Below are 15,084 nucleotides of genomic sequence, written 5' to 3'. Positions count from 1 at the left end.
CTGCTGACTTCCCGAGAGCGATTCTGAGCCTGTCTCTGGGCTCAGCCAGGAGGTAGGCTGTGATCCGATGGTGCTCTCTGCCCGGGTCTGGCTGTGTGTCCAGGAGCTTCATTTTGATGTGGTACACAGCTAAAGATGTCCCTCTGGGTTGCTTTTGTTGTTGCTGTTAGTTCTGTCCCATCTTGGCATTTGACCCCCTTTACCTTGATATTTCCTCCTGCTGTCCAAAGTTCCTGAATTTTCACCTAAACCCGAGCCTATACGTGACCGATGATCTTGCGCCTCAGGCTCATGCCATTGTAGGAAGTCGCCTGATGCCTTCCCCCCGAGCAGCTGTCTTCATCATGTGCATGACAAATGGCACAGTTCTGAGCAGAGTGCCTTGCCCAGAAGGGCTCCCAATAAATCCAATAAATGTGTTATCACTGCATATCCTGAATTCTTTTTTTTTTTTTTTGGCCGCATCGCACAGCTTGTGGGATCTTAGGTCCCCTGACCAGGGACTGAACCCGGGCCATGGCAGTGAGAGCTCAGAGTCCTAACCACTGCGCTGCCAGGGATATCCTTGATTCTGAGATGTATTTTTTCACAGTTAATAACGTTTCCAAAATTGGAGTACATCTGACAATCCTTATGTACATTTAACAGCATTTTTTCAAAAAGCTGTTACAATTATATGATAATGTGGTACAAATGAGGAGGTAATATGTTGCAAGTGAGCCGATTTTAATTTGTACATTTCTTTGTAAGTGAAAGTTTTTCCCCAAGTTTAATTCGTTGGGGTGTAAGGCAGTAGCAGTCATTATGTATGTAGAATTATAAATTCCTTCTGCTGGTCTCATTCACACCGGTATCCCCAGACATGTATTTTGAAATTCCCTCTCTGATATCTCAGCCCGATCTGATATATCACTCTGGGCAGTAGTCATCCATTAACCAACAGATCCAGTAACTTCCTGTTTTCAGGAACTTTAGTTACACTGTGACTGAGGGATAATTACGGGGTGATCTCACCCTCATATTTCATCAAAGAACAAAAATATTTACGAGTCTTGTCTTCATTCTAGGAACTGAAGTGCTTCTTTTTTCTTTTTTATTTTTTGGCTGCGTTGGGTCTTCATTGCTGCGTGCAGGCTTTCTCTAGTTGTGGCAAGCAGGGGCTACTCTTCTTTGCGGTGTGCGGGCTTCTCATTGCGGTGGCTTCTCTTGTTGTGGAGCACAGGCTGTAGGCGCACGGGCTTCAGTAGTTGCAGCACGCAGGCTAAGTTGTTGCGGCATGCAGGCCCTAGAGCATGCAGGCTTCAGTAGTTGTGGCACATGGGCTCTAGGGCAGGCAGGCTTCAGTAGTTGTGGAGCGCAGGCTCTAGAGCACAGGCTCAGTAGGTGTGGCACACGGGCTTAGTTGCTCCGCGGCATGTGGGATCTTCCTGGACCAGGGATTGAACCTGTGTTCCCTGGCAGGTGGATTCTTAACCACTGCATCACCAGGGAAGTCCCTGAAGTGCTTCTTATGAGAGATCTAACTGATTTCTTAGCAGGGGCTCAGAAAAAAAAAAAAAAAAAAAGCATTTAAAAAATCCTTTTTATCTTAGGAAGACTATAATATAATTGCTTTGAAATCTTTCAAAGAGAAGCCTATTACAGAGAGGAATAGTAGATCTCTTTTTTGCTCTCTGATATTATTCCATCACACTGTTAGAACATTCCCCATCTCTCTCTAGAGACCTCTTTAGGGAAATCAGTTTTAAAAGATTGTAAAAGGCAGTTTTAAAGTCATTTTTAAATCTAAAGGCCAAATTCTGAAAGGATGGCAGCTTCTGCCTCCTCTGAGTCCTGCTCCTTTGATACTGTCCATCACTGGGGACTCTTGCCCATTAGTCAGCCAGGTGGGTACATACTTACATTGTACCTGCAGTTATCAAGTGCCTTCGTTTTTATTTGCCTTCTTTTTAAAATGCTGTTTTTGCTATTTTTTCCCCATATGTGCTGATACTCCTGTCGTGTGCCTATCAAAAATATTTTCCAAGTGTTGATTTATAGAATTTTTGAAAAAAGAGAGAAAGAGAAGTAGAGAAAATGCTCATCTAAAAATCTACCACCTTTCCCTCCAGCTTTATCTGTGTGGAGTGTTTATGTAGTTGTATCATGGTGAATATATAAATTTTACAAATATTTTTCTCGTTACTATTTTATAAGCAGTTTTCATGTACTACTTAGTTATCCCACTCTTTACTTTTTAAATAGTGCATAATATTCTGTGGTGTATTGGATGTGCAGTAAACTACCTGTTCAGATGTTTGGGAGCATTTAGGTTGTTATCACTTACTGTTAAAAAGCCTTGCTCAACTTTTTTCATATTTTCATCATTTTTTTTCTACTTAGATTATATTTCTGGGGATGGGATTACCTAGTGAAAGAACATGATTCTTTTTATGCAGTCTCTAACATTTGAGGGTTTTTTTTTATAATAACTTTAGTTTTTTAGTTTTGGCTGCATTGGGTCTTTGTTGCTGTGTGGGCTTTCTCTAGTTGTGGCGAGCGAGGGCTACTCTTCCTTGTGCTGCACGGGCTTCTCATTGCAGTGGCTTCCCTTGCTGCAGAGCAGGGGCTCTAGGTGCACGGGCTTCAGTAGTTGCGGCTTGCGGGCTCTAGAGCGCAGGTTCAGTAGTTGTGGGGCATGGGCTTAGTTGCTCGTGGCATGTGAGATCTTCCCAGACCAGGGATTGAACCCACGTCCGCTGCGTTGGCAGGCGGATTCTTAACCACTGCGCCACCAGGGAAGTCCCAACATTTGAGTTTTTAATGGTACTTTGGTGTAGTCTTTCCCCAAAGCAAGTAGGGTTTTCTCAGCGATGGAAAAAAAAAAGAAAGAAAGAATATAAATGTCCCCAAGTCACCTGTCCCAAACTTAGGAAAGGTTTGACCTGTCTGATGCTGGGGTTGAAATCATGAATCTCTGTATAGCCTTTGATCTGTTTTATTTTCTCTCTTTCAGGATATCCCAGACCCCAAATTCCTCCCCTTGGTGGCATCCTGGCAGACCTACCCTCTGTTCTTTGGCACGGCCATTTTTGCATTTGAAGGCATCGGGATGGTAAGAGTTGCACTGTGATTCTCTGGTGCCCTCAGTGTCCTTGAGGTCTGCTTTAAGGAATGCTGAGGAAATGCTATTAGAAATTATCTTCTGAGTCTTATTGGCCAGTTAATGAACAGCGTTTCAAAGACTCCACTGAAGTTTCCCAGCTCCAGGTTTTGGAAGTAAGTTGTATGTAATTTGAGAATGTTTCCCTTCAAGCCCTCTCTGTTGCACACTCATCTCCTGTGTGTGCAGTAAGCTGCAGTGCAGGGCAATTCTGAACACAGGATCTAGATTCAGACTGACTTGGGGTGAGTCCTGGCTCTGCCAGAGAGTAGCTGTGTGACCTTGTGCAAGGACTCGCCTGCTCAGAGCCTTCATTGTTTGCTTCTGAAAAGTGGGCTTAATGTTTAGTAGTTGTTAGGATTAAATGAGATATGTGTAAAGTGCTTTGTACGGTCTCTGACATACGGTGAGCATAAGTACTTTTTATTTTCATTAATAATACTATTGATTTTATTGTTAAATCAATAAACCTATGAACGAATTCTCTGCCCTGGAACACTGTTGAGCTGTATTTTCCTTGTATAAATGAGTGGCCTTTAATCCTAGCTCAGCTTCCCCATGTTGTGTGCTCTTCTCCTAAAGGGAGGGATCTGTCACTCAGGTGTACCTATTTTGGTTTTTATTTGTGTTTTTCATAATAAAGGTCCAGTATTCTCTGAAGAAAGTTATTAGCTCTGCTGGCCTAGGGCTTAGGAAATGGGAAGACACTTCTTTCATGGAATATCTTTTTGTCCCCATCTGATTGTTCTGTCACCTTATACACTTTTAAGAAAACCTAGAAGCTGGACATTTTTTGTCACAATTTGAGGAATTGCCCAGGTGGTGTCCATGGAACGTGAGGCTCTGACAACATGGGGGAAGCTTTTCGAGTGGTTGTGTGTACGTGGTTGTCCTGAGGTTTTGAACCTTTCCCTGTGCTTGCTCTTGGGGCTTCTCATTGCCCAAGAAGAATGTCTCATCTTTTTTTTTTTTTAAATAAATTTATTTATTTATTTTATATTTGCATTGGGTCTTCGTTGCTGCGCGCGGGCTTTCTCTATTTGCGGCAAGTGGGGGCTACTCTTCATTGCAGTGCGCTGGCTTCTCACTGCAGTGACTTCTCTTGTTGTGGAACATGGGCTCTAGGCGCGTGGGCTTCAGTAGTTGTGGCTCGCGGGCTCTAGAGCGCGGGCTCAGCTGTTCCGTGGCATTTGGGATCTTCCCAGACCAGGGCTCGAACCCATGTCCCCTGCATTGGCAGGCGGATTCTTAACCCCTGCACCACCAGGGAAGCCCCAGAATGTCTCATCTTGATTCACAGACATATATGGTTTCCCTGCTGCTGGGGCAGAGGCCTGAAGGGGCCTGTATTATAGCAGGAGAAAGAGGTCCCGAGCACTCGGGACTGGAAGGAAGAGGCTGAGTGAGTGCGGAAAGATGCCCGGGTTTCTTTAGGAACGTTGTACTGCATTTGTCAGTTTCCCCTAACAGCACAGGGCAGAAATTGTTCTTTGCTTCATTTCATTAGCTGAGGCTTGGATACAGAGTGATTCTGTAATCGTCATTATCTGTTACTTCAAGATTTGTCCATGTTTTCTCTTTTTACAATAGAGACACTGCTGTTTTGACTGTTAGTTTGGATCTGAGGGCTGTTGGGCATGACGGGTAAGAGCAGTGGACTCACTGGGATTTCCCGTGCTCTCTCTCTTTCTGCACCATTGACCTGGGCTGGCTGGGCTGGAGGAGATGGGCACCCTGCCCTCTGGCTCCTGAGACTCTCCATAGAAAGAAACCGAAGGAAAGCTTAGAAACTGTTTCTCATTGGATGTGGATCAACTGAAGCTTGAGCCCCTTGAGCCGGGCAGCGGGGGGGTGGGGGTGGGGGTGGGGGCGGGGGGCGGGGTTGCTGAGGGCCAGTTGGAGATACAGAGCAGTGATACGCCTCAGAGCCCCAGGCCGGCAGCTGGCTCGAAGGGTGTGTCTGGCTCAGACCTGCTCTGCCTCATTTCCCTCAAGGAAAATGAGCATAACTACAAGATCAAAGACAGTTGGGACGGGCGGGGGTGGGGGGGGGTGGGGGGGCGGGGGCAGTTTGATGTTGCCGTGACTCACGTTTTGGGAGTCAGGCCAGCCAGGGGCGGTTGACAGCAGATCATGAAGGTTGTCACAGTCACACTTGCTATTTTCCCTGTCCCTATACGAACCAGCCTTCATTAAGGGCCTTTCCTAACAGTATGGAGGTTTCTCAAAAAACTAAAAATAGGGACTTCCCTGGTAGTCCAGCGGTTACTCCTCGCTCCCAGTGCGGGTTCGATCCCTGGTCAGGGAACTAACATCCCACATATTGCAACTAAGCCCACACGCCGCAACTACTGAGCTTGCGCACTCTAGAGCCGGTGCGCCGCACCTAGAGAAGCCCACATGCCGCAACGAAGACCCAGCACAGCCTAAATAAATAATAAATAAAAATAAATTTATTGAAACAAAAACCTAAAAATAGAGTTGCCATGTGATCCAGCAATTCCAGCAATTCCACTCCTGGGCATCTACCCAGACAAAACTATAATTTGAACACCCCTGTGTTCATAGCAGCACTGTTCACAATAGCCAAGACATGGAAGAAACCTAAATGTCCACTGACAGATGAATGAATAAAGAAGATGTGGCATACACACACACACACACACACACACACACACACACACACACACAATGGAATGTTACTCAGCCATTGAAAAGAATGAAATAATGCCATTTGCAGCAATGTGGATGCAACTAGAGGTTATCATACTAAATAAAGTAAGAAAGAGAAAGACAAGTATCATCTGATATCACTTATATGTAGAATCTAAAATACAACCCAAACAAACATATCTACAAAACAAGAACAGACTCACAAATAGAGAGAACAGACTTGTGGTTGCCAGGGGGTCGGGGGTAGGGAAGGATTGAGAGCTTGGGATTAGCAAATGCAAACTATCACATATAGGATGGATAAACAACAAGGTCCTACTGTATAGCACAGGGAACTGTATTCAATAACCTGTGATAAATCATAATGGAGAAGAATATGAAAAAGAATATATATATGTATGACTGAGTTACTTTGCTGTGCAGCAGAAATTAAACACAACATTGTAAGTCAAGTGTACTTAAATGTTTTAAAAGAAAATTTTCATAATAAAAATTTTAAGTGTTAAAAAGGGGCCTTTCCTTGGCTTTGGCTAATGTTAAAGAAAGTCCTGGGCTTCCCTGGTGGTGCAGCGGTTGGGAGTCCGCCTACCAATTCAGGGGACACGGGTTTGAGCCCTGGTTCGGGAGGATTCCACATGCTGTGGAGCAACTAGGCCCGGGCACCACAGCTACTGAGCCTGCACTCTAGAGCCCGCGAGCCACAGCTACTGAGCCTGCATGCCACAGCTTCTGCAGCCTATGCACCTGGAGCCCGTGCTCCACAACAGGGGAGGCCACCACAATGAGAGGCCCGCATGCCATGGCTGGGGAGAGCCCGCATGCAGCAGCAAGGACCCAACGCAAGCAAAAATAAAATAAATAAATTTAAAAAAAAAAAAAAAAAGAAAGTCCTCTGCTATGAGGGAGAAGACCGTGAGGATCAGTGGTTTGAAACAGGAGTCTGGAAACGGGGTTTTGTTATACATCTCCACGAGCCTCAACCTCCAGGGTCCTCTCGGTTTCTCTAACTTGGAGATTTCACTTGTCACTGCTAGTGCCCACCCCTTTTGAGGTAAGGAAACAGTTTCTGGGAACTGGAGTGGCAGTTTTCCCTGACCTGCATTTTGCATTCTTGGGACAGGTTAGTAGAGCTGTGATTTCAGGTGAGGTACAGCTGGCTTGGGCCACCACCCGTTGTCTCCTCCTTGTTGCGCTGGGTGGGCATGATGCGAGAGGGCCTGCTGGGTGCCATGCCACCTGCATTTGAGGAGCAAACAGCACTCCCAGCCCACAGGGATCTTGTAGCCGGAGGCAAAGAGCCAGCCTGTGCCAGGAGTCCTGGCTTCCGGGCCTGCCCGCCCTTACCTCCCGGGACTTCCTGCTTAGACAGCAGGCTCCAGAGCTCCTCCAGCTCGGCAAGCGTAACTAATGAGGAACAGCTTGCATTTGTCTGTCTAGTCAAGGACAGATGTGCTTTGGGGGAAGTTGGGGATAGAGAAGTTACTTTTTTCTGAGAATATTACTTTGTTGTTGTCATTGGCCATTAATGTTGCTTTATTCTATGCTTTCTCTTCTCTCACTACTCTCCTAGGTTCTGCCCCTTGAAAACAAAATGAAGGATCCCCGGAAGTTCTCGCTCATCCTCTATGTGGGAATGGCTATCATCACTGTCCTCTACATCAGCCTGGGGTGTCTGGGGTACCTGCAATTTGGAGCTAACATCCAAGGGAGCATAACCCTCAACCTGCCCAACTGTTGGTATGTTGGGGAGGATGGAAGCCTGGGAGCACTGGCTTTTTAAAAAAATTAATGAGGGTCAGAATGTGATTTTTTCCTCCTCCCTATCTCTTAAATCAGCCGACTTCACTTTTTTAAAAAAAATTATTTATTTTTGGCTGCGTTGGGTCTTCGTTGCTGCAGGCAGGCTTTCTCTAGGTGTGGCGAGCGGGGGCTACTCTTCATTGCGGTGTGCGGGCTTCTCACTGCAGTGGCTCCTCTTGCTGCAGAGCACAGGCTCTATGCGCATGGGCTTCCGTAGTTGTGGCACGCGGGCTCAGTAGTTGTGGCTCGCGGGCTCCAGAGCACAGGCTCAGTAGTTGTGGCGCACGGGCTTAGTTGCTCCACGGGATGTGGGATCTTCGCAGACCAGGACTCGAACCTGTGTCCCCTGCACTGGCAGGCAGATTCTTAACCACTGTGCCACCAGGGAAGCCCCAGCCCATTTCACTTTAGCTCTCACTTGCCACCAGCCCCTAGCCTAGCACCATCCCTCCTTGGCTGCCCAGTAAGCCTTTTGGCTGGTTTCCCTGCCTGGGTCTGACTCTCTCTCCACATCTGTTCTCCTCTTGTTACCCCTGTGAGCCATCTAACCCTTAATGCGGTCATGCACTTCCCCATTGAGAAGGCTCAAAGGCTTCCTTTAGTTCTTATGATAAACAGGAAACCTTCAGGTACAGTCAGGGCCACTCAGACTCTAGCCCCACCCCTACCTTATTCCTTCTCAGTGAGGAGGACTCAGCCTGGGCGTCACTCTGTTTGAGAAACTTCTCTGATGTCTCAGCCGCAGCAACTTCAAGTCTAGGTCAGTGGCCCTCCTCTGCTGCCCTGGAGTCCCGTGAGGATCCTGTCCTAATTCTTCTCCCATTGTGTTGTAGTTGTCTGTTTACTTGTACTGTGATGTCCCTACATTGTAAGCTCTGAGGGCAGCAACTGTCCAGTTCTTCATTTTACTCCAAGCCCCTGGCACAGTGCCTGGCGTACGATCAAAACCCAGTGAAAAGTTTTTGAATGAAAAGGAGGACTAAGCGCTGAGACTGTGAGGCATTTATAAATGAGGAGAGGTTACCAGGAAGCCAGTGGGGCCCAGAGGATAGAGGTGATCTGCCGTGTCCCAGCTCTACGGCCTTGGACAGATCACAGCTTCTCACTGCCTCAGTTCCCCTTTCTGGGAAATAAGAACAGTCATTTCTGCCAGGATTGTCAGGAAGAGCAAAAGACGTGTGTGAGCTTTCTAATACTGAACTGGCGCTATGGGGAAGTAGGAGGCTGCAAGAGCTTTATGCTTTGCGTGAGTCATCCCGATGGAAATGGACGCTGCATGGATTGGCTGATCCCCTGACTGACGGTGCCATTTCTCTCCGGAGATCTGAGCCCAGAATGGTCAAGCATCCAGTCCATTGACCTTGCACCGTTCTAAATAGACGGAGAAAGAGGAGGGCAAACCTGCCTGGTTCCCAGCTTCTGCTGTGCCTGTCCCATGGCTGTCACCTGCTCCACGTGCAGGTGCAGATGGAGCCTCTCACCGTGGGCCCGGGATGCCTGGGAACCCTTCTGTATCTCATTTTCCCTAAGTCATGGTTGCTGTATTGTAGAGAAGCACTGAGACACACTGAAATGCTTCCTAAAAAGGTAGATGTCACAGGGTGTGTCTTCAGCAGCAGTTCTGTTCGGAAGATTACAGTTTCATTGCAGAGAGCAGCCGTGAGCAGATTCTGAGAAGCTTGTCGAATGCCCTAGGGATCAGAATAACCTTTCAGGCCAGTCTGGTTTTAGAACTCTGATCAGTGAGGCATTGTACAAGGACAGATTGAGAAAATCGAGAAAAACATCTTTTCAGGAGTATCAGCGTTTCGCACAGGACACCCTAATCAGCAGGGCTTTGGGGACTAGGTTTGTTGTATGGCCAGCCAAGTGGTAGCCCTGAAATGGGCTTTTGTTTTCTGAAAGTCTTTCTCTTTCCCTCTGATGCCTGCTTTTAAATTTCCAAATGTTCCTGCCCTTTCAAAAGAGAAGAGTCGGGTGGTAGCTCGCATAAGTGAAGATAAGTGGATCAGGGGCCGCAGAAGCAGCCCACATAATCTGAAGCCATAGCTGAGCATCTGTCTTCTTTCCTCTGATGTTTCAAACCCAGCTACCCTGATCTTTCTGCCTCCATTCGGGTGTGATTTATTTGGCCATCCCAGCAGGTGACTATCCTGATTCTAGACTTGCCAGCAGTCCAGAAGGCTTCGGTGCTGCACTGAGTTTAATTATAGAGCCACTAGCTGTTTTTTTCCCCAAGGATTTTTATCATCTCTTCTTGGAACAAGTAAGACATTTTGTCAATCTCAGTTTCTTCCAGGATGTTCTGCTCATAGCATTAGAACATCTTCTAGGTATTAATTTCGACCACAGAGGAATTCAGTATGCGTCATGCACAATATAATCACCACTTTTAAATAGATTTCCAAGGCAGGAAGGTCTGTGTTTCTCACTTCATAATGCATGAGGGTCTTATGTGAAGTGGAGCTTTGCTTAGGGGCAGTGTCCTTCCCTTTAATGATCAAGTCAGATCTGTGAATACTTACTGATGATACCTTTTTACTCCTCTGCACAGTCCTAGGCCTGGGATAAGATAGACATGTCCCATGGTGAGTCAGCAGTCTCCCTGAGAAGCTACACATGAAGCAGTAGTAGGATAGTAACCCTAGTGGAATGCAAAGATGGATTTTGCTCCTGCCTCTTGCCCTGTGTGGTCACTGTCCGATTCTAGGGAGCACTGAATTAAATGGGAAGGATATAAATAGGCTTGTTGGAGTTATATTGCATTTTTTTATAACATCTTTATTGGAGTATAATTGCTTTACAATGGTGTGTTAGTTTCTGCTTTATAACAAAGTGAATCAGTTATACATATACATATGTTCCCATATGTCTTCCCTCTTGCGTCTCCCTCCCTCCCTATCCCACCCCTCTAAGTGGTCACAAAGCATCGAGCTGATCTCCCTGTGCTATGCGGCTGCTTCCCACTAGCTATCTATTTTACGTTTGGTAGTGTATACATGTCCATGCCACTCTCTCACTTTGTCACAGCTTACCCTTCCCCCTCCCCATATCCTCAAGTCCATTCTCTAGTAGATCTGTGTCTTTACTCCCGTCTTGCCCCTAGGTTCTTCCTGACCTTTTTTTTTCCTTTTTTCTTAGATTCCATATATATGTGTTGGCATATGGTATTTGTTTTTCTCTTTCTAACTTACTTCACTCTGTAGGACAACTCTAGGTCCATCCACCTGACTACAAATAACTCAATTTTATTTCTTTTTATGGCTGAGTAATATTCCATTGTATATATGTGCCACATCTTCTTTATCCATTCATCTGTTGATGGACACTTAGGTTGCTTCCATGTCCTGGCTATTGTAAATAGAGCTGCAATGAACATTTTGGTACATGACCCTTTTTGAATTATGGTTTTCTCAGGGTATATGCCCAGTAGTGGGATTACTGGGTCATATGATAGTTCTATTTTTAGTTTTTTAAGAGACCTCCATACTGTTCTCCATATTAGTTGTATCAATTTACATTCCCACCAACAGTGCAAGAGGGTTCCCTTTTCTCCACACCCTCTCCAGCATTTATTGTTTGTAGATTTTTTGATGATGGCCATTCTGACTGGTGTGAGATGATATCTCATTGTAGTTTTGATTTGCATTTCTCTAATGATTAATGATGTTGAGCATTCTTTCATGTGTTGTTGGCAAATCTATATATCTTCTTTGGAGAAATGTCTATTTAGGTCTTCAGCTCATTTTTGGATTGGGTTGTTTGTTTTTTTGATATTGAGCTGCATGAGCTGCTTGTAAAGTTTGGCTTTGTCAGTTGCTTCATTTGCAAATATTTTCTCCCATTCTGAGGGTTGTCTTTTGGTCTTGTTTATGGTTTCCTTTGCTGTGCAAAAGCTTTTAAGTTTCATTAGGTCCCATTTGTTTATTTTTGTTTTTATTTCCATTTCTCTAGGAGGTGGGTCAAAAAGGATCTTACTATGAGTTATGTCATAGAGTGTTCTGCCTATGTTTTCCTCTAAGAGTTTGATAGTGTCTGGCCTTACATTTAGGTCTTCAATCCATTTTGAGTTTATTTTTCTGTATTGTGTTAGTGAGTGTTCTAATTTCATACTTTTAAATGTACCTGTCCAGTTTTACCAGCACCACTTATTGAAGAGGCTGTCTTTTCTCCACTGTATATTCTTGCCTCCTTTATCAAAGATAAGGTGACCATATGTGTGTGGGTTTATCTCTGGGCTTTCTCTCCCGTCCCATTTTTTTTTTTTTTTTTTTTTTTGCGGTACGCGGGCCTCTCACTGTTGTGGCCTCTCCCGTTGCGGAGCACAGGCTCCGGACACGCAGGCTCAGTGGCCATGGCTCACGGACCCAGCCGCTCCGCGGCATGTGGGATCTTCCCGGACCAGGGCACGAACCTGTGTCCCTTGCATCGGCAGGCAGACTCTCAACCACTGCGCCACCAGGGAAGCCCTAGTCGTTTCCCTACAAATTGTGAAAGTTTTTGTTCTAGTTCTGTGAAAAATGCCAGTGGTAGTTTGATAGGGATTGCATTGAATCTGTAGATTGCTTTGGGTAGTAGAGTCACGTTCACAATGTTGATTCTTCCAATCCAAGAACATGGTATATCTCTCCATCTATTTGTATCATCTTTAATTTCTTTCATCAGTGTCTTATAATATTCTGCATACAGGTCTTTTATCTCCTTAGGTAGGTTTATTCGTAGATATTTTATTCTTTTTCTTGCAGTGGTAAATGGGAGTGTTTTCTTAATTTCACTTTCAGATTTTTCATCATTAGTGTATAGGAATGCTAGAGATTTCTGTGCATTAATTGTGTATCCTGCTACTTTACCAAATTCATTGATTAGCTCTAGTAGTTTTCTGGTAGCATCTTTAGGATTCTCTATGTATAGTATCATGTCATCTGCATGATACTACATCTTTACTTTTTCTTTTCCGATTTGGATTCCTTTTATTTCTTTTTCTTCTCTGATTGCTGTGACTAAAACTTCCAAAACTATGTTGAATAATAGTGGGGAGAGTGGGCAACCTTGTCTTGTTCCTGATCTTAGTGGAAATGGTTTCTCTTTTTCACCATTGAGGACAATGTTGGCTGTGGGTTTGTCATATATGGCCTTTATTATGTTGAGGAAAGTTCCCTCTATCCTTACTTTCTGCAGGGTTTTTATCATAAATGGGTGTTGAATTTGTCAAAAGCTTTCTCTGCATCGATTGAGATGATCATATGGTTTTTCTCCTTCAATTTGTTAATATGGTGTATCACATTGATTGATTTGCATATATTGAAGAAACCTTGTATTCCTGGGATAAACCCCACTTGACCATGGTGTATGATCCTCTTAATGTGCTGTTGGATTCTGTTTGCTAGTATTTTGTTGAGGATTTTTGCATCTATGTTTATCAGTGATATTGGCCTGTAGTTTTCCTTCTTTGTGACATCTTTGTCTGGTTTTGGTATCAGGGTGATGGTGGCCTCGTAGAATGAGTTAGGGAGTATTCCTCCCTCTGCTATATTTTGGAAGAGTTTGAGAAGGATAGGTGTTAGCTCTTCTCTAAATGTTTGATAGAATTCGCCTGTGAAGCCATCTGGTCCTGGGCTTTTGTTTGTTGGAAGATTTTTAATCACAGTTTCAATTTCAGTGCTTGTGATTGGTCTGTTCATATTTTCTATTTATTCCTGGTTCAGTCTCAGCAGGTTGTGCATTTCTAAGAGTTTGTCCATTTCTTCCAGGTTGTCCATTTTATTGGCATAGAGTTGCTTGTAGTAATCTCTCATGATCCTTTGTATTTCTGCAGTGTCAGTTGTTACTTCTCCTTTTTCATTTCTAATTCTGTTGATTTGAGTCTTCTCCCTTTTTTTCTTGATGAGTCTGGCTAATGGTTTATCAATTTTGTTTATCTTCTCAAAGAACCAGCTTTTACTTTTATTGATCTTTGCTATCATTTCCTTCATTTCTTTTTCATTTATTTCTGATCTGATCTTTATGATTTCTTTCCTTCTGCTAACTTTGGGGTTTTTTTGTTCTTCTTTCTCTGATTGCTTTAGGTGTAAGGTTAGGTTGTTTATTTGAGATGTTTCCTGTTTCTTAAGGTAGGATTGTATTTTTATAAACTTCCCTCTTAGAACTGCTTTTGCTGCATCCCATAGGTTTTGGGTCACTGTGTTTTCATTGTCATTTGTTTCTAGGTATTTTTTGATTTCCTCTTTGATTTCTTTAGTGATCTCTTGGTTATTAAGTAGTGTATTGTTTAGCCTCCATGTGCTTGTATTTTTTTACAGGTTTTTTCCTGTAATTGATATCTAGTCTCAATGCATTGTGGTCAGAAAAGATACTTGATACAGTTTCATTTTTCTTAAATTTACCGAGGCTTGATTTGTGACCCAGGATATGATCTGTCCTGGAGAATGTTCTGTGTTCTCTTGAGAAGAATGTGTATTCTGTTGTTTTTGGATGGAATGTCCTATAAATATCAATTAAGTCCTTCTTCTTTAATGTATCATTTAAAGCTTGTGTTTCCTTATTTTCATTTTGGATGATCTGTCCATTGGTGAAAGTGGGGTGTTAAAGTCCCCTACTATGATTGTGTTACTGTCGATTTTCCCTTTTGTGGCTGTCAGTATTTGCCTTATGTATTGAGGTGCTCCTATGTAGGGTGCATAAATATTTACAATTGTTATATCTTCTTCTTGGATCAATCCCTTGATCATGATGTAGTGTCCTTGGTCTCTTGTAATAGTCTTTACTTTAAAGTCTATTTTGTCTGATATGAGAATTGCTACTCCAGCTCTCTTTTGATTTCCTTTTGCATGGAATATCTTTTTCCATCCCCTCACTTTCAGTCTGTGTGTGTCCCTAGGCCTGAAGTGGGTCTCTTGTAGACAGCATATATACAGGTCTTGTTTTTGTATCCATTCAGCCAGTCTGTGTCTTTTGGTGGGAGCATTTAATCCATTTACATTTAAGGTAATTATCGATATGTATGTTCCTTTTCCCATTTTCTTAATTGTTTTGGGTTTGTTATTGTAGGTCTTTTCCTTCTCTTGTGTTTCTTGCCTAGAGAAGTTCCTTTAGCATTTGTTGTAAAGCTGGTTTGGTGGTGCTGAACTCTCTCAGCTTTGGCTTGTCTGTAAAGGTTTTAATTTCTCCATCAAATCTGAATGAGATCCTTGCTGGGTAGAGTAATCTTGGTTGTAGGTTTTTCTCCTTCATCACTTTAAATATGTCCTGCCAGTCCCTTCTGGCTTGCAGAGTTTCTGCTGAAAAATCAGCTGTTAACCTTATGGGGATTCCCTTGTGTGTTATTTGTTGTTTTTCCCTTGCTGCTTTTAATATTTGTTCTTTGTATTTAATTTTTGATAGTTTGATTAATATGTGTCTTGGCGTGTTTCTCCTTGGGTTTATCCTGTACGGGACCCTCTGTGCTTCCTGGACTTGATTAACTATTTCCT

General features: G+C 43.8%; 1 protein-coding gene across 1 annotated transcript in view; it reads left to right on the top strand.

The window, feature by feature from the left end:
• The window catches only part of SLC36A1 (solute carrier family 36 member 1), a gene marked incomplete at its 3' end in the record, with an annotated part of 51,989 nt that overhangs the window by 23,576 nt on the left and 13,329 nt on the right, over positions 1–15,084 (top strand). Inside the window, exons 8-9 of the mRNA XM_082835215.1 lie at positions 2,996–3,094; positions 7,386–7,552. Coding sequence (XP_082691341.1) covers positions 2,996–3,094; positions 7,386–7,552 — 266 coding nt within the window. The remainder of the gene's footprint in view (positions 1–2,995; positions 3,095–7,385; positions 7,553–15,084) is intronic.

The sequence above is a fragment of the Leucopleurus acutus genome (genome assembly GCF_964270905.1).
Source record: "Leucopleurus acutus genome assembly, chromosome: 3".
In the NCBI taxonomy this organism is placed as follows: Eukaryota; Metazoa; Chordata; class Mammalia; order Artiodactyla; family Delphinidae; genus Leucopleurus; species Leucopleurus acutus.
This window is presented reverse-complemented; position numbering and strand designations above follow the sequence as displayed.